This window comes from Chaetura pelagica, unplaced genomic scaffold (genome assembly GCF_000747805.2).
Source record: "Chaetura pelagica isolate M959 unplaced genomic scaffold, ChaPel_1.0 scaffold275, whole genome shotgun sequence".
Classification (NCBI taxonomy): domain Eukaryota; kingdom Metazoa; phylum Chordata; class Aves; order Apodiformes; family Apodidae; genus Chaetura; species Chaetura pelagica.
Genome location: NW_009953486.1, coordinates 8215709 through 8240616, shown reverse-complemented (window position 1 = coordinate 8240616; position 24908 = coordinate 8215709). Strand labels below are relative to the sequence as shown.

Sequence of the window (24908 nt, the reverse complement as noted above, 5' to 3'; positions counted from 1 at the left end):
TGCTGAACTGCTTGACCTTCTGCTTCTCCAAGAAATTGCCACCAATATAATATACAAACAACGGAACAAAAGAGTATGACTTTGGGGAAGCAACTCCATGCAAAAAACTGAAGAAAACCCCACAAAAACCCCCATGTGGTTGAGTGATAACCTTGAAAGTTGACAGGTGCTTTTAATGTACTCAACTATCCTTATATAGTATTCACCTTGATTTTTTAAAGAGCTAAGACAGCATGTAAAGCTGATGTCCCATTCCTCACTGTCACTATTATGATACAAATATCACACCATATCTTAACTTCTGTTTTAATACATGATTACACACTAATAACTAATTACCACCTGATGAAGCTATGCAGTGTTTTAAAACCAAACTACATGCATATGTGTAACTGGACACAGATGAAGAAATAGTAATGTTTACTGTAAATATGTGACAGGATACCTACACCTTTAGGAGAAAACACAGAAAATTGTCCAAACCAAAAAAACACATAACTAAGCAGCAGCAGTGGGTAAACATGAGAAGAAAAGGGTCTAAGGTGTCTGAGCAGCTGAAGCCCATCATATCCACACTCTGGCTTGGAACAGCAATGCTCAGCCAGCTCTAAAAAGATGGTTGAGCATTTTGATCAAAATGTAGCAGTTCCTACATAGTATGGTAGAATGAATTTGCAACATTTGATAACCTTTATTTAAAGTTATTTCCAGAATTTGAAATGTCACAAATGTGAAAGTTCACCTCAAAATAAAATGTCAAGACAACCTTGCTGAAGAACTTACTTTGCTAGTGTATTTAGCAATATCTGCAGCCACATCAGCTGAAGCTGTTGCAATTGGCAAATCTGTATTAACAGAGGAAGAAAGTGTGCTTGCAGATCCAGAGCTGGTAACCATAGAAATAGGCTGAGTACTTGTAACCAAGGTGATAGTGGATGTGGAAGTGCTCTGGGTGATCTCTTTTTGCTGCACAGCTAAGGAAAGAGAACGTACAGCAGATAAATCACAAACAATTATGAAAATACGCAAACTTCTAACTTAGATATCTAACTTCAATGTGTGCATCTAACAATTTCAAAGACAGTATTTACACAGTGGTCCCACTTAAGCAATTAATTATACAGTGCCCAGCCACTGAACTTGTATATAATTGTAAGGTAATGAAGCCAATGTATCTTTGAGACATTATTTTAGACTGGCCAATGCAAAAGTCTCCCTCAGACCTGTATTCCTCCCATTTGGGGACTTTTCCTTCCCACTTCCTAGGAGTTCACTTTCTAACCTCTCAATTTGGAGAACTCCCAAATAATACCATCCATATCCAACAAGTTTGACTTTGAAATATTCATTTGCCATAATTTTGAAACATATTCCTGAATTTATTTCTTTATTTTGCTTTGAAACAAGGTTTATTATGCTGCTGTTGAAGAAAGCCTACTTGAGTAATACTTCCTGGTGTTATTCCCATTTTCTTGTTATTAATGCTACTAATTATTATTAGTGTTGCCACATGTTTAATATAGACATATCCATGTCAATATTAGCCTTTGTTGGCTGCAGAGCAAGGAATGCAATATTAAATTTACTTATTATAGCAAAAAAGTTATTCACAGTGTTAACTCAAACAGAATAAGGAAAATTTTCAGTCAATAGTTTGAGTAATCTTAAACAGTGGGTAATGAAAAAGTGAGAGTACAAATCAGAATCCAGAGACCCTCACCCTTTTTATCCCTAAAGACTTATCTGCCTTAAATATGTATTTAAAAACACACAGGTGTTTTTTAAGGACAATAATTTTCAATCTGTTTTTAATAGTTCATGTTATTATAAAAGATGTCTTCACTGCCAATATCCTCAAAACAGGAATCTCTAAAATAAAAAGTTAAGTTTATGTACTATATTTTTGCTTATACCAATTCAGCATATAAGAATTCATGGTTTTCATGGGGTACATTTCTAGAATATATTATTTAAGATGGAACATTGCTATGATGTGCTCAATAGTAAACATACTGATAAAACAAACTCAGGGGCTGAACTCCAAATGTACTATTAAGCTCTTACTGTGATTCTGCTACAAATAAGACTTCACTATTTATTTTTCTCACTGATTAGTACTGTACCAAACTTGTGCAGTCTTCAAGTAAAAAGATACTGCCTCTTTAGCACTTCTTATAGAAAGCAGTCATTAAAGCAGTTTGGGACCAGAGGAATTTGCCCCATTACCTAAACCTCACTCCTGTATGAAATTAGTGGGTTGCCTGCAGTGTTAGCAGAATGGACAACATCTATTCATCAGGCACACCAGTGAACATATCAGTTTATTATCTTGACATAACAAATGAAGCTAGATTTACATAAAGTTGCTGTTCTGTGAAGTGAAGCATGGGCTTCGGTTACCTTGAGCCTACTACTGGTGAAACCTCCAGCAAAGGGATGTTAAGGAAATGGTTTTGAAAACATTCTAAAATGCTGTGGCTGTTTGCTTAGTGAACTAGCAAGTCTTGTTAAAGAGTTAAGCAACAGGGATTTCAAAGACAAATGTAGCCTGAGTAATTTAATTGTTGTCAAATTATACTCTATGAAAAAACATACAGATCAGCTTCTTGTCAGATAAAACTGGATCCAGTTTGTAGATACTGAGGAGTCAGTGGTAATCATCCAAGTAGAATAGTTAACGGTTTTATCATCTAATCCAGAAAATCATTCAGTTCAGTTCACTCTCCCAAATCTGTGGTGGCTAAGAATGGCAAAAAATATTTATACAGATACACAAACTTTTTTCATTAGAATAAGGAGACATTACTCTAAATACACATGAGAAAGAGCAGGTATGGTGAGAGTAAGTTGTTGTATTTTGAAGTCACTTATCAGAGTAAAACCATACTTTAAGATTTTGTTTATATGGAAGAACTCGTGGTTAGGCAGCCTTGGAGCACTGAGATCACTACTGGGAAATTATGGTATCACAGGCAGATTGAGTTACAAAGTGTATACCTTTAACTGCTTGTCTTGTCTGATATCTTGTCCCTTGAGAGGACTGGGCTTGCTGTGACTGAGACTGCTGGCTCTGCTGCTGTTGCTGCTGTCTCTGCACCTTCTGCATGTGCCATTTCTGAGAAGATGTCTGAAATTTATTTGAAGAATTCCACACCACACGCTGCACGGCAGGGGCAGGTTCCTTAGGCAGCAGAGGCCTCTGCTTTTTCACAGGGCTGGCAGTTGCTGCAGATGGAGCATTAACAGTAGAAGAAGCACCAGTAGTTGCTGTCACACCAGCTGGTGGAGTCTGGGCTGCAGAGCGGGTAAGTACTGGAGTTTCAGGTAGAGGCTGGGTGCTTGCACTCGAGGAAGGTGGAGCTTTACCTACAAATAAACAAACATAAAATGTAATGCCAACTCTTCACCAACATACCTGATTCATATTTTTAATCTAATTTTTCTAAGAGCCACATTCACTTTTCAGTCTCCTTTACATTCTTTTCCTCAATGGTGACTGATATTCTACAAGCAAGCTCATTCTGTTATTCCAAGTAAACTCATTTCAGCATAGTTGAAGTTGGTGACCATTCAGAAGTACTAGCCATTATGCAAAACAAAACACAAAACCCAGAAAACTAGCCTAACCTCCTTTGGCAGAGATGGGAGAAATTAGCATTTGTCAACATGTTTCTAGGTTACCATTTACACCTGTCCCCTCAGTTCATTTCTGGATAAAAGTACATTCAAAAGGAACAAGGCTGAACAATAACTGAAGGAATAGCATATTAAAATCTTAGTAATGAAAGGTGAAATGTATTTAAGATATCTATGTTTACTCAAAAACCCTCCAGAGTTCATGGTTGACTGTTTCACATATCAGATCAGTTTAGGAACTGACCAGGAAAATCATGTCTAAAAGAGAAGGCTGCTGCACTGACAGGCATTTTAATATTTCTTAGTCACAAGTAAATGTAGGGGCCTTGAAATCATGGATAGGCCACATCTTGTATATAGAATATATTAATATAAGTCTGTATGTGTGAATATTTAAATCTACTTTCAATTTCACTCTGTATTATTCTTTTGCCTCTGTATCACAGTAACATGTTCCGATTGCTTATTATTTCAACCATCACTGCACTTTAGGCTACTAGTAATACATGAATCAGTGGTTTTGAAATTCATAAAGCTGACTTGTTTAATACATTTTTAAATAGAACAAGCATCACTCACTGTAAGCACCCCCAAGATTTCAATTCTGTTTTTAGTTTATAAGCCTATTTTCTTGATTACCTCATAAAAACATCCATTAAATTTGGTTTTAAGAGTCCAATTCAGAAGCATTAAGCTGTCTTCCAAAGTATGCTTAGTAAATTGATTGAAAACATCGTTTTAAATAAAATGACTGTGCCAAAATGTTATGAAATATAGACAAGAAGATAAAGTTATATGAAAAAAAATATTTTTCAATCTATGTATTTAAATCTGGTTCTCTATTTTGTTTTATCAAAAGGTTAACATGCAGAGCAAGCTAAGCAAAAGCACTTCATAACTGAGATACTGTTTCTCTTTGTTGCTAAGAGGGGAACACAATCTCAGCGACTCTAAGTGTGATTTACCTGTTATTTTGATTAGTACTGAGAGCATTTACATTGAATTTAATGGGACTTCATGCAATTTGTATGTTTGGCAAGTCCAAATTTCTTCTATATCTGTGATTTTGGGAGGTCTATGGCATTCAACTGGAAGTCAAAAATTCCAAAATAAATTCTAAATTCGTTACAGAACAAATGGCACAGATATTCATAGTTCTATATTGCTGAAAAGAAAGTCAATTAAACAAATTTCATTTAAACCAGAAAATATAGTTGGGACTGACAGCTTCTTTCACAGTCAAAAAGAATGAAAAATAATCCAAAATTTGTTTTAGCACATCTTAAAGCAAATGCAAAGTTAACAGATCTGCCTTCAATAAAAGGCTATAGGTACAGAAGACAAAAAAAGGAAAAAATATCCTACCATCTTGTTTAGAAGGAGGTTCTTTAGATTCTTTCTTGGTTTTCCTTCCTTCACGGCCACAATGTTCATCTCCTAGATCGATGACAAGTTCACTCTCAGAATCAGAGTCCAGTCCTAGATGCACAGTTGGAGAGTCTGTTTCATCTTTCCCCCTCAGTTTCTCTTTTGCAGGATGCTGTAAACTTTTTCCCTTCTCAGAAAATTCTTTTTCAGTGTCTGTAATTGCCTTTTCTTTTAGCAGGTCATCTGTTTTTTCCACTTCTGGACTTGTGCTTTTAAGGTCCTCCTTGTCTTCATTCTGTGCTGGGAGCTTAGGTTTTTTTTTCAAGCTTAATGATTCTTTGTCGCTTCTTGCACCCTCCTTGTCTTCTCCATCTTCTTGATCGTTCTTTGATTTCTGATCCTCATCACTATATTCACTGTCACTGGTATCGGATTTTTCAGACTCTTCAGAGTCACTGTGCTCTACTGCAGTATAAACAGCTTCAGATATTTCATTTATTCCTAATTGTGGGGAGGAAAGCACATTCCATGCTGACATCAGACTGACTGACATTACAAAAGAAATACTCTATATACTGGAACAAAGTGTATATATGCCATTATCTTAATTGCAAGCCTTTAAGCTATAAACACTTCCCTTAGTACCCTATCTCAATACCAGAGAAAGAATTACCTTCCACATATTTCAAGTCATATTTTTATTTCTTTCAGTGGCCTTCCTTTTTCTACTACCTGCAAGCTGTAGCTTGGGTTAACTTAGGACCAATGCTGGCAAATACAAAGAGGAATTACTTTTATCCAAAAGACACCACCTTAAAATCACTGTTCATCTGATTAAAGTTACCTGCATGCATGTTTGCAGAGTCAGTTTTAGACTGTTTAGTCTTGCAAGAATAATTTTTTTTGTGCCTAAAAAGTCTTCAAAAGTGCTAGACACCACTAATGTTTTTAACAGCATTCAGCTCCTGCCTGACTGGATATATATTAATTTGTGCAACTGACATAGGTTAGGTACAGTTCCATTTTTTTCCATTTACAAAGCAAGCACTAAGACTATAATTCTGTCATACTCCCTACATCAGAACGATACAAAAAAAGATTAAAAATCCAAGGCTTTTTGACAAAAATTTGAAACATCAGGTCTCACTGTTATTTTAAATTCAACTAGTTCAGTGCATTTTACTTGCTCAAAAGAGTTTAAATGTTCTATACACTTTTGTTTAAGTGTTTAACTATTCAGAAACTTCTTTTAAACTCCAATTCAAAATTTCCTCAAGTGTGTCCTTCAGATGCCCAGTGTATTCTTGAGATACACTTACCAAGTTGTGCTTTACAACTCTCTATTGTCTTGTCAAGATTAAGCTGGAACCTACTACGTATCTGTCGTTTTGGTGAAATCAGTTGCACAGGAGTGCTCTGCTGTTGGACTGACTCACTCAGCTCTTTCAGATCCATCTCAGCTTTGCTACGATCTAGAAGAAGAAAAAGGAACTAAGGAAAATATTTTACTAAAAGAGTTCACCATCCACATAAGACAACTTCTACTGAGTAACAATGCAACCTGAAACATGCTTCATTTCTTTTATAATTATGGGCTAAATTATAATTCTAAAATGACTTGAAGTGGCACAATGTGCGTTTGTGCTTTGTGTATTTCACTGCACAGCAGTTCAAGATGTCACAGTATTGCTTTATTTTACAAGACATTTTTTGTTAATGTAAAACTCAGAGAAAAGAGTAATAAATACAAAAAGCTGGGCCAGCGAGTCCTCTGACCAGACACTCTTTATAAGTCTGAACTTAATATCCAGGTACATTCCACATATAAAATGTAAAAGCCACAGTATATAATGACTCAACCTCAGCAGTACAGTTGTCTTAATCAGGCTTGGCCACTATCTCCTATCTGGTTGCAAAGAAAATTTATATTAAAGAAAGAGCAAGTACAGAAGAAACCATTCAAGTATTCGTGCAGTTTTTGTTTACTGCTAAAACAGCAGTTCTCATCTCTTCCTAGAGTGAAACAGCAACTTGTGCGGTGCAATCCAAGTCAAATATACAGGTTATAATTTGGATTATCCTGGCTTGTAATATATATGCATTCTAACATACACAAAACCAGTCTAGATAACACTCATCATCCTTTCTAGACTCAGTGAAATGGTCATAAATATAATACTGAATTTCACACTCCTCGTGTCACACTCATACTGGAGGAGACTAAACATAACACAAACTCTTATCATTTTCAGTGAAGCATAAATTTTGAAAACAAAAATGAAGATTTTAAGCCACTTAAGTACTCTGGAAAAATGTGTTCCTTGTAGTAGAAAGGTTTACTGAATCAAGTTTCTTTTTCCTGCACTAACTACATCAGCCAATCCACACTAATTCCACAGCAGTACTAGTTATATCACCCTTAGCACAGAATTTGATTCCAGGCCTTCACAGCCTTAGTTAACTACACAGCAGGATACAAATGTAGGAAAAAGTGGAGAATGGAGGAAGATGAAGACGAGACACTATAATAGATCCCTGAGGGAACTCTAAATCTTAATATATAAAAGAAGTCTCAAAATGCATATTTCTCTAATCTACACAGAGGTCTCACTGAGAAGGTCTGGATTTTCTATCAGTCTCATGAATGTCAAGGGATGTAAGGGCAGGCAAGAAGACTGCAGAGAAATCTTCAAGTGCTCATCTCCAAAGCCTTTACCTTTTCTCATTACCATTCTGAAAATTCTCACTCCTTACTGGGTTGAACTTGTTCTGTCTTTTCTGCCTCTGTTACCCAAGGACAGGTCCTATCTGGATATCCGGTCCTATACTATCCTATCCTATACTGTCCTATATACGCTTTTTTAACCCAAGCAATCTGTGTATATCTTGGTCATTCACACTTCCATTTTTCAACTTAGCCAGTCAGGCAGTAGCAACAGATGCCTCATTTTCAGTAGTTTTCATAATTGCTGAACTGGAGAATGATCAGAGACCTCCTAGTACTCTGCTCAAGGTACTTTAATGTCTTTATTTACTGGACTTTCCCTTCTGTTTTTTCAGAGAGAAATCCTGTTCACGTAATGTATGACAAAGAGACACAAGTAGTCATATCTGAAAACCAGAGTATTCAAATTAATCTATGTCTGCCACAGCTGACACAAATGAGGAAAGGTTGCCATTTTCATTCCTAGCATTGAAGAGTATATTTAACAAAGGAAACTACCCTAGAGCTGAAAAAACAAATGATACTCACATGAAAGCATGCTAACTGTTCTTTTATGGTATTGCTCATGGACCATAACATTGGATTTATTCTAAATACTCTGCTCCAGCTAATGTCACCCATCTATGGCTCAAACTACTGCAGCATTATGAATTTCCTCACATTTTTCCAAATACACTGTCACCTCATATAAGACAAGAAACAGCTGCAGTGCAACAGAAAAATTAATGATATGGTTATGTCCACACATACAGCACACCAGCATACTTATGAGCTTGTATCTGGAATAAGAATACCTGTAACTCACTGGAAACATGAATTAATAACTTGAGTTCAAACCTTCCTGAAGCATTTGGCTAACAGCAAGGGGCAGAATCCTGTTTCTCCATATATGCCATGTAGAGATAAAATGGAACCGAATCTGAAACTTACAGGAACAAAGCATAACTGACTTACATCCAGTTGGCTTTCAGAACAATTTTACCAACTTCTAACTTCCCTACTCATCTTTCAAAATTCCAGAATTCCAAAATTTACTAATTTAAAGCCCTTCATTCATTTAAATCCACATACAAGCAAGTTTGTTCATATTATGTTGCACTGGCACCACTGTAATTTCCATTCAGCTGTAACAGTATTAGATTTGCAAAGGTCAAGACTAACCAAGATTAAGATTCAGAATGCTTCCTGGAGTGGAGGTCCTTTCTTGCTTAGAAGAAATTGGTGTTGATGCTTGAGGAGAGAAAGGTTTGGGGCTGCCTGACAAGCTCCCTGCTTGACCTGTTCTTGTTGCTGCTGGAGAAGCTGAAAAAAATAAAAAATTAACAGATTTTAAAATATTCACAATAAAGACATATTCACTGGGACAAAACTGTGAATAAAGCTACAGAAGTTGGGAAAGGATTTTTGTTTAGTAATTTCAACACTGTTATACCTACATTGTAAGTTAAAACTCTGTAATTTTAATTTAATATAGAGAGAAACTAAGGAAATCAATCTGACTGCAGTTAGGCCAAATGTGTGCCTGCTCTCAAAACCTCCTTGCAGTGACAGAAAGTTTCTAGCTTTGAAGATCTGGTTATTTTAGAGTAAGCAACAAATTAGTGAACAAATTCTGACACTCTGAATTGCTATGTTATTTCATGTATATAAATAAGCACAAAAACCCCACCTACCCTACTTTCTAGCTACATTAACAGAGAATTAAAAGTACAAATCTTAGTAAGTTTAATCGGAACAGCTGGAGATCAGTAATCAAATTCCTACAATAAGGTAACAGAATTTTAATTTATATAGTTAAAGCAAAATTCTATGCTCTGAGCCTTTAAAATCTCAATGAATAATATTTCAGAAGCAAACTTAGGCAAACAGCCAAACACTAGAAAGAGAAGCATCTGCAGGCCACTATCTTAAAAAAAGGAATCACATTTGACAGCAAAAGACCAATTTCTATCTATTAAATCTCTGCTTAAAGCTCTGAAAATGCCATTCCTAAACTCATTACTGGACACTTTTTCTTCTGCAGTACTGGCTATATATTTTCAGATTCCTAAATGTCAGAAATACCTACTGTTTCAATAACTGTTTCCAAGTTCTTTTCTACACATCACTCAAAATATAGAACACAGGCATCCAAATAACAGCATCCTTGCCTAAGGACACTGCAGTCATACTACCTGAATTCTTTTTCCAGAGAAAAGTAATTTAATTTACATTTGAATTGAAACACAAAGTTATCAGTAATAGGACAGCTAAGTTTATACAAAAGTTAGCATTTGTAACAATATACAGGTAAAAATGCCAAGCGAGAAACTGAATATTCTAGTTTAACAGTTATGTCCAATGCAGTATTTCTGTGCCCTAGGATAGAGCACAATAATTCCTGAAGGAAAGTTAGAAAAATTCCCCAGAATTGCTATGATAATCAAGAGACCAGAGTAACAGGCCATCACCTGTCATCTTCTTACATATTTATCTGACACAACAGCTTTAATGTGACTTTCCATTAGCATCTCCACTACTATACTGTGCTATAACAAAAGCTCTATATTTTAAGACACAAACCAGTTTATGTATAAAAACTGTACATGCATATATACATTTGAATTTACATATAAAATTGTTTATTTTGACATTTTGCTCTAATGAAAACTTCATGTATTTTAATATATTTAAATTCATAGTTTCTTTGTCATCACTTTAAGATGGACAGGATCATATCACAAGACATTTTTGTACCCAAATTTAGTTGCAAAGCCTAGGCTTTATTGGCTAGAAAGTATGTGATTATAATAAATAAATAAATAGCAGCATTTTTTCTAAAAACTGCAATGTAATTTATTGATTTATTTTTCTACACATAGATATCCTTTCACCAAAACCAACATTTTAAAATACATTAATATACTGCATAATTTTTTTTCAAATAATGAAGAACTTCCTTTATGGATAAAAAAACCACTAAAATAAAGTAATTTGCCTGAGCACCACAAAATCAGCGAGCATTTGGTCTTTGACTACCTTATAAGTACAGGAAGACAAATTCTGTATTCTAGACTCACCTTTCTCTGTATCAACTCTGCCTATGGAACTGCATTTTTATCATATTTCAGCTACTCAGTTGGGAACACTAATAAATTAAGCTCATTACCTTGAAAGAGAGTTATTAAATTTTAAATATTCCTTATAATATTTTTAAAATATTTTTCTTTTTACTTCCACTGTACATTAATTTTTATAGTTACCACTATTTCCTGCCATTTAAACTGAAGGGTTTTGGTAATTTTTCAAGATTATTTACTCCTTCTGAATGCAATAAAAAGGACTTATTTCTTATCTGTAATGCATAAAGTTAAACCCATATTTTTTTCTAAAATTTCCTTATAAAACAAGTCACAATCCAGTTTGTCTTTAAAAAGTACATGGAATAAAAGCACCACATTAACCAAGCACAAAATCCTGTACCCCTCGCCCCCTCTTTTTTTTTTTTTTTTACCTGTATTTTTTTCAATAAAATCCATGGATTCTTCACTGGCACTAAAATGACTGGAAGTTGCTTTCTTCTCTGCCTCCTGTTCAACATCAGATCCAGTGTGAACTGATGAGTTTGTACTCATTGGTGACCGGGGCATATCTGTCAAGGAAATCCTACGACCAGTACTACTGGTCAGCATAGACTTGCTCATTAGGATCTTGGGTGATGCTGTCATATCAAAGTTCAGTTTGATTTTCTCTTGTTTGTCCGTCTTTGCAGTTCCAGCAGTTGGGTTTGCAGGGTCTAATAACATTTGGTATTGATTGTTGGGAGTATATGGTGTCCGGAAAGGTGCGTAATTAAATACTCCAAATTTTCTACGAATGTTATCAACATAAACCTCCATTTCTTGCATTGCACTATTGAAGATGCTTTTAGTCTTTTTCACAGAAAAAGGAATTTCTTTAGACATGAGGTAGCAATTATTTATTGGAACCCAGGCCCTATAGATAAAACAGGAAAATAAAAGGTAAGTACATTTCACACTAGGAACTTCTGCACACATATGAATTTATTATAGCCTAACCATAAAGATGCACACCTCAGATCATTTCAAAAGACCATCTCTACCTTCTTCTTTCAATAGTTCAGTACTTAGTTTTGGTAAGTGAGTAAACTGCATGTCTTAAGTTTATCACAGTAACCCATAAAACATGTATAAACACCAGTCAAATACGGCAGAATATTCCTCATTAGAGTAGTCTATATAACTGTAAGATGACCATTCCATAACAATCTTTCCATCTGTCATGATTATCAAAACACATAAAAAGCAGGTCAGGAGAAAAATGACTTCACAAAACACTTGCTTAAAAACCTAGTGTTCTATTTCACATGCCATGTCAGGGTGATCAAACCCCTCAAAGCCAGAAAAAGTTGTATCAGTAAGTATTGGACAGATTTTAATTACCAAGAAATAACGCTGACTAAAACAAATTATTTCATGGTCCTATAAAGGTTTTTTTACAGTACATGTTTTTGAAACTGTGTAGATTTATATTTGCAATGAATTACCAATCAGGTCCAGAAAACTTACTGCCTTTCAGAGCAAAACTGACATTTTCAACACAGGTTGTCTTTTTTTTTTTTAATCTACAATTGTGTGTCAACTCCCATAGTGTTTAAACAACATAACTTTATTGGCTTCTTCCACCATTAAGAAATACAGTTCTCTCCAGTGCAAAAGGAATTAATGGGCACACTCACTGAGATTACCCATGGTTTAATCTTACAAACAGAACTTATATTTTATAGATATAATTTAAGGAACTAAAATTGTATGTGCTACAGTATTATACAGTTTATTAGGGTCATGGTTCAAAAGACAGGATCCAAAAACTCAAATACCACAAAGTTACAACCAGAATTTTATAAGTACAGCCAAAGACATCCTTTGGTTAAATTCCCACCTGTCATGTTGGCCAAAGAAACGGGCATCAACTTGCCCATCTTTATCCCTCAGTGCTTTAGCAGGCCAGAATGGAAAGCCTTTGAGTTTAGCCCAGACCAAAGGATGAGGATTGCTCTAGAGGAAGAGGCAAAATACACAGTAAGAAATACAAGCAGTATTACCTTTAAATCCAATAAACAAGAAGACTATTTCTTTAAATTGTATGTATTACTTAGATTCAACATGCACAGGGCACTTGCCAAATACAAGATTCCATTTTACTATATACTTGATATAGACATAATAAATCCTGAGAATAAAATAATTTAAAAAACCTAAAACCTTAAGTATTTCAACTAAACACATAATAATTGCAATTTTTTATTAGGTTTTTTTTTTATTAGTCAACGCCAAATATATAGCATAACCTAAGTTAGGCTAGGGCCAGTCTTTCAAATTCTGTATCACTTAAATCCAAGAGAGAACTTGATGGATTATACACTTCTACGTAAGAATCTTAAGAAGTCTCCCCATGTTTGTTGCAGTAATAAACAAAGACAGAAAACAGCCTATTAATAGGTGATGAGGGAAAAATCAAGTCTAAACTCTCAGATGTACTCCAGCAGAAAGAGACATGGACATTTCAGAAACCTTACTGTTAGTGCCAGTACCACATGCAAGCACAGGTGACCCATGAGCAGATAGATTATATCTGAGGATAGAGAAGTTGTGAAGTTTACTCTTCTTTCTGACTGAACCAATCCTTTTATGAAAGCATGCAATCTTGCAGCTAAACATCTTGAGGCAGTCTGACTCCACAAACAGCATGACGGGCAAGCACAGGCTACTTGGTAAACTACAGCAGCCTTCCCTGACTCAGTAACCACCACATGTTTAAAACAATGGGGGGTGTGGTGTAACAAGCAAAAGTCAAATGAGAACTGCTAATTTAATGCATTAACTAGACTACCAAGCTCCTTAACTTACACAAGGCTCACAAAACCAATTTTCTCTTTTTTGGCAAGCAGCTAAGTAACATTCCGGACACACTTCAATTTCATTCATCTGAAAATAAAAAAGTAAATAATTACTGGGGAGCTTAAACAGAGACCAAAGTGTGATCACTATTATTATGTCAGCCTTTCTAGTTTGATAGCATCATTTTCCCACAAATTTCTGGTCATAAATCAAAATTAACTTCTGTGAAATCAACACTGTTTTAACAGACACCCATCTTTTATACCCCTGCAAGGTATGCAATCCAGTTTACATCTTTTACATCCCTCTTGACATCACATACTACTGTTATTTACTCCAGTAAAAAAAAAAAAAAATAAATCCTTTGTTTGACATTGTTTTATTCCAGTGATAAAAAATTATTTCTTTCTTCCAGTGACAAAAATAGAACCTCAACTGTGCATTTAATGTCATATTTTGTGGAGAACCAAAATTAAAATACTTTACTCCTTAGGGTCACATTATATAAACTAGGTAAGATATCAGTCTGAGGTTACACATAGATTCTGAGAATTTTTCTTAATAGAATAAAATGTGAGAATCATGGAAATCACTGTGTCAACCCAGGGATGGAGAAAGCACTTCCATAAATATAAAGGGTCAGATCACTAGATAATTCATATTGATGAAATATTGTTCAAATACATAGCATTTAAAATAGCAAGCTTTTGTAATGCTGAACATTACGGATTGGCACAGAAACAAAATCAGTGCAAATGATCAATTAAGAATGCAGACATTTTTACATTTATTCATGGGAATTTCATATTGCTACTCCAAAAGAACCACAGGAAGTGCAGCCATGAATCAGAAAATGTGGGTCTCTTTTCCAACTCCAAACACTCATTCAGAACACAGGTGTCTTTGTGCAGAATCCCTATGTCCACTTTCTTCTCTTCCCTCCCCACCCAAGTCTTAATTATAGATAACAAATATCCTAATGGAAGAGACATTAGCAATGTCCTTGTCAAAAATCATTCTGTAGGCCATGGGTAAACACGTAAACATAAGCAAGCCTACCAAAATTAGAGTTATGCAATGCACTTTAGAAAAAACACATTATTTCACTCAAAATATATGAAATAGAACACTTTCAAAATACAGGACAATTAAGTTAACTGGGGCACACATACCTCATGCTCACAGATTTTGATTATGACTTTTGCTGTTTGTGTCAATTTGTGATTTCCTGAGGAAACAATGAAATGCTTTAACCAAGAAAATTGTTATGCGACCATTATTATAAAACAAACAAGTTTTTGGATTTAAAAGTTAACATTAAAGACAAAACATCTAAAGAGACTATGTGAAACACATGAGTATGAACTACTGGTTTCAAAAAGCAGAAGGAAGGCACAACTCTTCTCAATGTAACACAGAAACAAACTATTTTATGATTCCAACTTAATTGAATTTTTTTTAGGGTAGAATGAACAAGTGACAGCACAGGCTGCATTTGATCCTACAGTCTAATGTCTGACAGTTGTTAAGAAAATATAAATCTGTAGACACTGTGGTCATTAACAGGTAGACACTTTGAGCATTTGCCCACTAAAAGTCTATAATTGCTCTGTGACTTAAACTCTTTCAAAGTTTCATCTTAGGACATTAGTAGGTATTGCTGCTCACCCCCATTGTAAATAATGCAGTTGTGCAAAATCCATTTGGCATCAGCCAAAAATGCTTCAGTGCAACCATACATTTTCTTTTTAACATTCTGTAGAGAAAAAAATAAGAACATATCAGGAAACAGAAATGAGTAAAAAGTGACAGCTTCTTCCTGAACATTATTGCCTATCAGTCATACAATTAATACAACTATTTATTTACTGTAATACTTATGATTCTAAATACTTAAGAATCTGTCAAATTCAGGTTGTCTTTTGACTGCGCTGAAAATGTATGAAGTATCTATATTAACACTAAATAATGAATTATTTAGATCAGCATCTTCAGTATTTCCAAAAAAAAGCGTTCAATTCCTCAAAGTGTTACATTTAATGTCTTTTCAGAAAACTAAGGCCCTGTTTTCTTCTACAGACATATTATCACTCCACAGCATTTATTTTTTTTTATAAGACCCAGAGAAAATTACTGGTCACACTACATAAGGCAGTTATGTTTGATATTCCAGACTATCCACTGGGTAAAATAATTCAACTAGATAAAAGAAGTCACATGGATTTGTTACACCTTTATACAATTAAGATTTCAACTTCCACGTAAGGACGCGGAGAATGAAAACTTGCTGTCTCTTCCCCAGGTCCCAGCAGATCAAAGGTCTGCAGTGCTTCACTCTTCATTAAGCAGTGGAGAATGGAGAACTACTTCATTATTGGAAACTTTAAAATTATTATTTAAGTTAGAATGGAAGTCCCATTATCCACCTCCTGACTGTTACTTTTATCTTCCATGCCTCAGGTGCAGTGGAGACTACAGTTTTTGTTGATGATCAGTAAAACCAGTCTGGAATGACCCCCGGATATACAACTCAAATGGTTCCAAATTAATGGACCAGTGATCTATTAATAGCTTGCAAACATGATGACCAAATGCAAACTCTGGTTAATGAAGTCTCCCAACAGGATCATTCCCAGAATTAGATTAATTTATACAGGAGGAAGTTAACAGTGTAAGCCTGTCTTTCTCATCCTGTTTTTCCTGAGCACCTGTTACCAGTTCAGGCAAAACAGTGGACTTGTTTAGTTGGCTTATGACTTTTTTGTGCTGTAACTGAACTGGCATTTATAATAACAAAAACAAACAAAAAGCTTGAAAACTATTTCAAGTAACTGCCTCCCTCTTCCACCAAACACTCCAGATAATTTCATTATAGCAATCAAACTCAAGGACTCTTCCTCCCTTAGCTTCACACAAACCTTCTCTAAGGTACAAAGGTCCATTGGATGAAAGATATATTCTGCATAATCTGGGTGTTGATCCAGTGAGACTGGCTTTTGAAATGGCTCTGTCTGTTAGCAAAGAAAACAAAAAAGTTAAATCACACTGCTTATTAATACTGAACAGTCTCATCAATGACACAAGACCCATTCTGTTCCTAATGCCACTTCCAAATGTAACGACAAAATAAGAACATTTCTTAAAGATAATTATAACATTTTATGAATAAAGTATTGGCAGAACAAGAGGAACTACAAAGTCTCATTTAACTGTTTTCGTATGTTGGAAGTAAGGCATTGCAAAAGTTAGGGTTTTGTAAAATGCATTGCTATTATTTACAGTATGGTTTTTTTGCTGACCAGTATCAGATCAGACTTGACAGATTTTTAGCAGAATAAAGACACCGATTCTCTGATTCACTTGACTCACAAATAACTTTGAGACTATCAATAGAATCATAACTTTCTAAACAATGGTGGCTTGGCAATACAAACACCTTCAAACTTTTATCCATAGGACTCTACATCTGGACACAACCAATAAAGTACTCAGGTACCAAAACAAGTTATTGGTAAAATGCCTGAAGGACAAAAAATTTCAGTAGCATTCATTAAATATTAGCTCTCTAACCACATTTTCAACACACTTTGTCAATTCACTGTAAAACAACTGACACTTTGCTTCTGAAAAGCAGCACTTAAAGCTTCTATGGCTTAATCTAATAGGATAGTATTCACCACTGCAAAAAGATTTCACCACTGTAAAAGGATTCCAAGGGCAAAATCTGTCAGTACTTAAGAGTAGCATTCCCAGTTATTGCCATTATTGTTCTGCTAAAGAACTTATCACAAAGAGACCAGAGCTCCAGAGAAACCATGATTCTGCACATGTGGTTTTCCCAACATGTTTGACTATAACAATGCAGGCACAGAGACACTCTCTCTGCTCCTCTAACTTATGTACAGGAATTAAGCAACAAGAGTTAAGACAACAGTTGGTGATTCATTCACATCATATTTTGATTTACTGTTTTCTTCACACATGAAAACCAGGCAAAACTTGCATGGTGAAGAACAATTGACTGGAATTGTTAAAATTTGGAAGCAAGAACAAGTGTCTGGAAGACTTAAAATTTTGACATATTGGTTTTGAGAAGTGAGTTTAAGTCAGAAACATGGGAGACAGGTACAAGTTGAAGGAAAACCAATTGTACCTCCATTACAAAGTTCATGTTACAGCAGCCTCATATTGCATGGAAGTTAATGGCATGGGTTTTAACTGCGCTGAGGAAAATTTCTTCAGCATTTTAGAAGTATATGATAGAATTAAATTTTGTGGTAAGAGCAACTTCTACTAACAGATAGAAGCTATGTTTTCAACACGTATAGTCAATAATATAACAGTGTCTGTCTGCCCATATAATTATAGTGTTAAGTAATCATGTCACTCCATTCTCCTTGTACCTCATAGACAGTATTGTCTACTTTTAGAGAGTAAGAAATCACCATGTCCCACTGGACAGCCACTTTATATTTTCCTATACCTACTGAAACTACATCCAGAAGTTACATCAAGACACTACATTTTGAATGCACTTCAAAACAGTATTTACAGCCTAAACTCATGTCTGTATTAGACAGATGGCAGACAGCATAGAAGCTGTCACATACAATCTGATAAAATAAACTGGGTTCATCATCACCAAAAGGAAGTAAAACCCAGGATTATGACAAATAAGCACTGAAAGATATAAATAAATCTTCCTTACCCCTGGCTGTTTCATTTTCTGTAGTGCAAACTTCAGTAAATACGATAGCTGTTCAATGGTGAGCATTGTCATAGCTTTACTCTGTGTTTCTATGCATTCTGCAACTGTGATTTTCTAGAAGTTGAGATTAAAAAATATTCTGTCAGCAAACATTTCTAGGTAAATTCTTCTCCACTAAAACACTCCAGCATCCAAATGGAAGATAATAACTATCTTATAAGAAACAAAGCTTTTCTAATGACACAGTGCAAGTACTTTAGATGCTGGTTTTAAGTAGAAAAAAAAAGAGAAAAGACCAGAAAATTATCCATCATCTTCAAGATCAAGCAAAGTGAATGTGTGAATACATAAAATTCCCAAATGCAATGCAGGTTCACAGCAATGCGAATGAATAGGGTCATCATCTGGGCTCTAATAAAATAAGAGATCAAAGAAAAACACGTGATCATCTGATAAACCAATTTACTTTCATTACAGATACTTTGATGCTAAGTATTTTCTCCTCAGGAATCACTGGATAGGAATGACTGAATTCTTTCTCAAACCTGCAGAAAAAAATAGTCATAAAATGCCCACTTGTTTATGTAGACCCTACAGTGTAATTTTTTTCTGCATTGAAGAAGCACAAGTTAAACTAGACAGAATTGCAGAATGTTTTCAGAACTAGAGGTGCCTGATGAAGAGATCACTCTTGGAAATGATGGGTTCTCTAGAGACAGAAACATAAAGGAAGTTGAAGACTTGTGGTAAGAGCACAAACACCATCCAAGTATACGCAAAGAAAAAGTGGTGAAGCAGCAATAGATGCCTTGTGTTCTGTGCAATTTTCTGGTACTTCTACCAAGAAGCAATATATGTGTAAGTCAGAAACATTTCAGAATGCAAAAAAGCTGCTTGTATCTCACAAACAAGAAAAATCCACTCCTTATATGAAACTAACCTCACATTCTGGGCAAAACCAATCCCCCTCTGGTTCCGCCGTCAGTTTCAGACACTTAGCATGATAAACCCGAGGACAGAGTTCACAGCAGAGGACTTGGCCTTCCCGATGACAAACCCAGCAATAGAAATCATTCCGTCCATCCTGTGGTACAACATCAACAGGGTCTGTGGTGAGTGGCTGCTTCATATAGTAAAACGGACCATGTCTTAGTTCTGACTGAAATGTAGGCAAGAAAAACAGGTTTGGTTTCAAAACAAATTTGCATTTTTTTAAATAAAAATACTCATCATATATAAGCAAACAGCAGTTTATGGAGCTTTATTAGCATTTATGCAAGCAAAATATCTTATTCATTGCACAAAATCAACCATAAAGAGGTTTACTACTTATTCAGATGACAGATGCCAGCTTACACTCAATACTGAAAACAATTTTTTGTGGCAAGTGAGGGCATCAAGTGCAAGACATGCAATCCAACAAAAGTCAGTAAACACTTTCATCTTCAAGGAAGAAGTGTTGCTATAGAAGCTATTAGGTCCTCTGAACTCAGAATTCCATGCGGTTGTGCAAACTAAATACTGGGATTTTTAGTGGTGGCTAAACTTTGGATAACAAAAGAAGTTAGTCCTGAAACAAGAAGTTGAACACCATGCAAATCTGCCCTAAATTGCAGCAGGTCACAGCTTTGTACAATGAAGCAAGCCAGTGCTGATTTTGATTAATAAGGCAAACTGTAAAGTAGGATGACAAAGGAGAAAATTCACTTCCTGAAGAGCCACCTGAGAGCTACCTGAGTAGGAGCACTGGGAGAGATTTAATCCAACATTTAAATGCATATCAGAATTTAAGACTCACAATATCCACTGGTTTGCCTGCACTAGAAAACAGTGTTAACTTGGTAAGCTGCATGAGCTAGTCTTCCACTTGAGCCCTAGACACAAAGATGACACAGCTGAAGCCAAAACACAAAAAGTGAAAAGCCTAGGATTACTCAAATGGGTCCCCAGATCCCTGAAGTTTCTAAGACTAGCACTGAAGATTTGCTAACATTTACTGAAAAACTACATTCTGTTTATTAATGACAAGGGAACTGAAGTTTTCCGTGTGGTATTAATTATAGGGGTGGTTTGGTGAGGAGCATAAAGGGAAATGACCTGTTGTAGGCAGTTTATTTACTGTGAATTGCTTGATATAAGTAATGTCATGAGCAAATGGTTTTACAACTATCCAAATGCTTGTAGTTTGCCTGAGAACCACTGTGTTTAGTTCTCAGATCATTTTGCACGATTCCTACACAGTTTAGACATCTGCAAGTTCTTAGACCCTTGAGTTCTCAGATGTTCATGTGACTCAGAACAGTGCAAGCCTAGTCATGTTCTATAGCTTTGTATCATCCTGCACAAAATTAGTCACACTGGACATAAATTAATGTCATCAGAAATCACCAGCATGCCAGCTTGATCAGTGTTATTTCTAAAGCTACAAAGGTCTAATTATATGCATTAGGACCTTAATGGTCAAATAAGATGATGCAGAAGTGACAACTCAGCTGAAAATGTTGTATTTCAAACAATACACCAGAAGAGACATCAACTGCAATTATCTAACACTGTATAATATTTTAGGCAAAGAAAGGATGTTACAAACATTCCCAAAGCATTCTGCTACCTAAAATTTCACCCAAATTTTTATCAGTTTTTGGCATTTTCCATTTTCTATTCTACTGACGATACAGCTCATGGTAGCCCATTTCCCTGGTGGGAACAAAGTCAGTCTTATTTTCTGTTCTTTCTCTGTACATATATTTAATCATCAAGAAAGACTGGACCAGATGATCATTGAGGTCCCTTTCAAACTGGTGTTCTATAACTTTATGATACAACATGATAAGATTTTCAGAAGGAATGTTCTTTGAGATCCTGTGGAATAAGAGGGACAGCATAAGGCTTTAACTACATTTCAAGTGCATTACTAATACAGTCCTTCAAACAGATACAAAAGCACATGGAAACCCAGAGTGAAGAAAGGGAAGTTGCAATTTGCAGTGAAAAACATGGTTTGTTCACAGCTATATGCACCACAGTTGTGAAACCAAAATCTCAACACTGTATACACAGAGCTGCAGCTATGGGGCATTTCCTTAACAGCAGATAAAGGAAATTACCAGAAGAATGCAATACATATTCTGACTTTGAAGTGGATATAAGCAGTATATCCCCACTAACTTCCTGTGAAACAAAAGATACTGCTTTAAGACAAATATAAAACTTCTGAAACTATTCCACAGAAGTCAGCTCCTAACATCCAAATCAAGCAGAAGTCTACTTTTGCTAGAGCATGAGAGGAATTATTTTTCTGTTCAAGGATGCTTCTATTATCTTATTTTGCCTAAGCCAAGTTCAAGAGCCAAAGTTTCTGAGACTCAAAAAAGACCCAGACTCACAACTAAAGGACTGAAAACTAATTATTCAGCTGCATCAAAGGACCTTTTCACTTGTTCTAATCTGAGTAAAATGTTTTAAAAGTTTTAATTTTAAGTTATAAAAGAGAAGCTTTGTTTTCTCAATTGTTTCACAACTAGCCAATTTAAGTTCAAATAGATGGTAGCTTGGTTTAAAGTCTTTATTAAAGTTATTAAGACCTATAGAATGACAGAAAACTGAAGAAAAAACAGCAGTATTGTAATACTGTTTTGGGGAGAAAAAGATCACTATTTATATCCCGTTTAAATTCATATTGAAGCTAGTAGTAAAATAAGCACACAACTTCAATTCCATTATAACTGTCCAATTAAGTATCAGAAGTTTCAGTTTTAAGCTGTGTTAGCTATATTCTACAATTCCATCATTTTTTGCTTGCATTTCAACACTTTAAATACCTGTTGGCACCATTCTGAAGATCTGTTAACTGCATCCACACATGTAATATGAAGCTTCATGCAACTATAACTTTAGTAACAGTAGTTTGAAATACCCAAATACTACAAAACCTTGTAATGTATACATTACAGTTAGAGGTTTCTAGTGATGTCAGACCTCAAAATGGACTTAAAGACAATGAGAACCACAGCTATCAGCTGTGTTACACTTGAAACTTAACCTGAGAGCATAACAAGTATCTGTATGCTATGCTCAAAACTGTTCAGCAGCAGCAGAATCTTGGAACAACTCTACTACCATATAGGTAAGTTCTACACCTACTTTACAAACAGTCATCTTCAGGCATGCCCATTTCAAATTTGACATGCAAATATTAAATCAAAAACAACTTGTAAAAGATAAACAAAATTAAACAGAAAATATTTTCTCACTAGCTTAAAACAAACACAGCAAAGTAAGTCTGATTGCTTTGCTTCATTAGATATACAACTTTACTCTATCCTGCAATATTTCAGGTCTGAGATACCTGGAAAAAAAAGTGATTTACCATGGGAAATGCATCAAGTTCAACAACCGCAATTGTGTTTTCACGTCTATTTTTAAATGCATGAATAATAAAAGTGGAAATTAACACCATAAAGATGCAGTTACAGGGCTTGTAAAATTGTCTCTACACTGCACAGTTAGAAGCTCAGACTTCAGTGGGGCAACCACCTTCATAAATGTCCAGGATGTAGAGGAAATTATACAGCCTTCAGTGAAGCTCAGCAAAATCCAAACTGGCCACATTAAACCAGTGCAAGCATGTGTACACATGCTAGTACTAGACCTCCAAATTGTTCTTAAATTAAATGCACTTGACACTGTAAAACTATTCTCTAGTAAGGCCTGATTTATTCACAGTCTTTCTTCCAGGACAACTGCAGTGATGAGAAATTTCATTTCCTTTCTTAACCAGTGTAATTGTACCAAGATACTGCGTTACTGTCAATACTGTTAAACTAGGAAAAGGAGCTTTAAACATTGAGAATTTAACGCTGTGTTTATATGATCCTGGCAAAATAGGTTGACACACAAAATCACTTTGAAAAATACACATATATGTCATTATTAAATTAGATGAGAAATAATTCCAGTAAGGGTAAAAGCAACTATTATCGTTTTCCCTGTTACTACTATATTCCTTCTTAGAACTTTTGTTCAAAATTGTATTTATTGATTATACATCATATTAGCTTTATGAAACCAAAAACCAGGACACGGTTTGTACTTCTCATACAGATATAAAACAAAAATAACACTCAAATCCAATTTATAATGTGAACTCCTACACCCACTGCATTCAAAAATTAATATCCACTTCTTACAGTACAAACCCACAGTTTCCTAAAGAGGAGAGAGCTCCTGTTCAGCTGTCTCTACATCTTTCATTGTTCCATACTCTAGCTTAACATGACCATGACTTCTCTTACCTGCTCTTTATTATTACTGTTCAATAGACCAGGTTTCTTTTTCTTTTTTATAGGACTTGTTGATGCATCTTGTGGTGAGTGGCCATTAGAGGAATGTGGAGGGCTGGGAAACTTCCTTTTTTGTGCTGTGCGTTCGGCAGAGCCAGGATCTGCAACAGATACAAACAATATGATTGAAAAGTACATATAAACAAAAAACATTCAAACAAGGTTATGGTTTGTCATTCATAATTTTTCTTTCTCTTACCCCGTTACTGACAAAACTGACTTGTTAAGCAATGCTATTGCAAAGTGAATTCTCAATAGAGTAATTTAGATTAACATTGGATGTTACCATTTTCCCACAGCATTTTCACCATTCATCTAAAATTTTAGCATATTATGAAGTATAACAACAATTATACTCTGTAGTTTAGCAGAGTGTTATGCTGTAGTCTGATAATAAACACGCTACCTCAAATACTTCATCATTTGTAGGACTTGCTACATCGGATTGTAAAAAGAAAAATAAGACAAGACTCCCAGTCAAGTAGCAACTTCTTACAAGAAGAGCAACAGAACATGACACAACTTTTCAGTGTCTCTCACAGTCAGAGCTCTTACATTTGACCAAGCAAAGAAAAAGAGCAGTTCAGTAAGTCACAGCTTTCATCTATGCCTGAAGTTATTATCCCAAGTAACAAAGCTGGCAGAAGGGAGCATGTGCCTGTGTTTCAGTTGCTCTAAGTCATGAATTGTCATTTTACAGTAAACTCCTCACACCAGCAACTTAACAGCTCTGACAGCTCTAAACCCTGACAGCTCTAAACTGCATTTTATGAAACATGCAATTTTATTTTATTTTTTAATTCAAAAGAAAATGAGACATAGCTCTAAGAAATTAACATCTACTATTTGGTCTTCATGTCTGCTTCACTCCTGCAATTGTGCTAATATTTTTAATTAATCTTTTGGTATTTTTGCTTGGTCATAGTTTTGTTTTCACTAGAATATTCAGAAATTATCTACAGAATTATTTACAGCCTTAAAAGTGTTAATATGCTTTAAAAAAACCAACTCATCAGAATCTCAGGGAAAAAAAGATAATTTGCAACTTCATTTTTTTCAGAACTAAAGCCAAATAATTCCTAATGAATACAGAATGTTCAACTCAGTACAAGGAACTTACTGACATTTTTTTCAAAAGAAACAAATACGCAATCAGCTGTAGTAGACAATAATCTTGACACAATAAAAGTGAAAGTTCAATACAGTTGGTTTAACGTGTTTATATTTTC

General features: G+C 35.1%; 1 protein-coding gene across 1 annotated transcript in view; it reads right to left on the bottom strand.

The window, feature by feature from the left end:
* Positions 1-24908, bottom strand: part of ZMYND8 (zinc finger, MYND-type containing 8) — a 46228-nt gene that overhangs the window by 3173 nt on the left and 18147 nt on the right. The window contains exons 3-16 of the mRNA XM_009998677.1: positions 23632-23780; positions 19278-19496; positions 18338-18451; positions 16548-16640; positions 15298-15385; positions 14802-14857; positions 13639-13716; positions 12671-12786; positions 11223-11704; positions 8891-9031; positions 6324-6476; positions 5002-5505; positions 2998-3366; positions 784-974 (exon numbers count right to left, since the gene is read on the bottom strand). Of these exons, the coding sequence (XP_009996979.1) occupies positions 784-974; positions 2998-3366; positions 5002-5505; positions 6324-6476; positions 8891-9031; positions 11223-11704; positions 12671-12786; positions 13639-13716; positions 14802-14857; positions 15298-15385; positions 16548-16640; positions 18338-18451; positions 19278-19496; positions 23632-23780 (2753 nt within the window). The remainder of the gene's footprint in view (positions 1-783; positions 975-2997; positions 3367-5001; positions 5506-6323; positions 6477-8890; positions 9032-11222; positions 11705-12670; positions 12787-13638; positions 13717-14801; positions 14858-15297; positions 15386-16547; positions 16641-18337; positions 18452-19277; positions 19497-23631; positions 23781-24908) is intronic.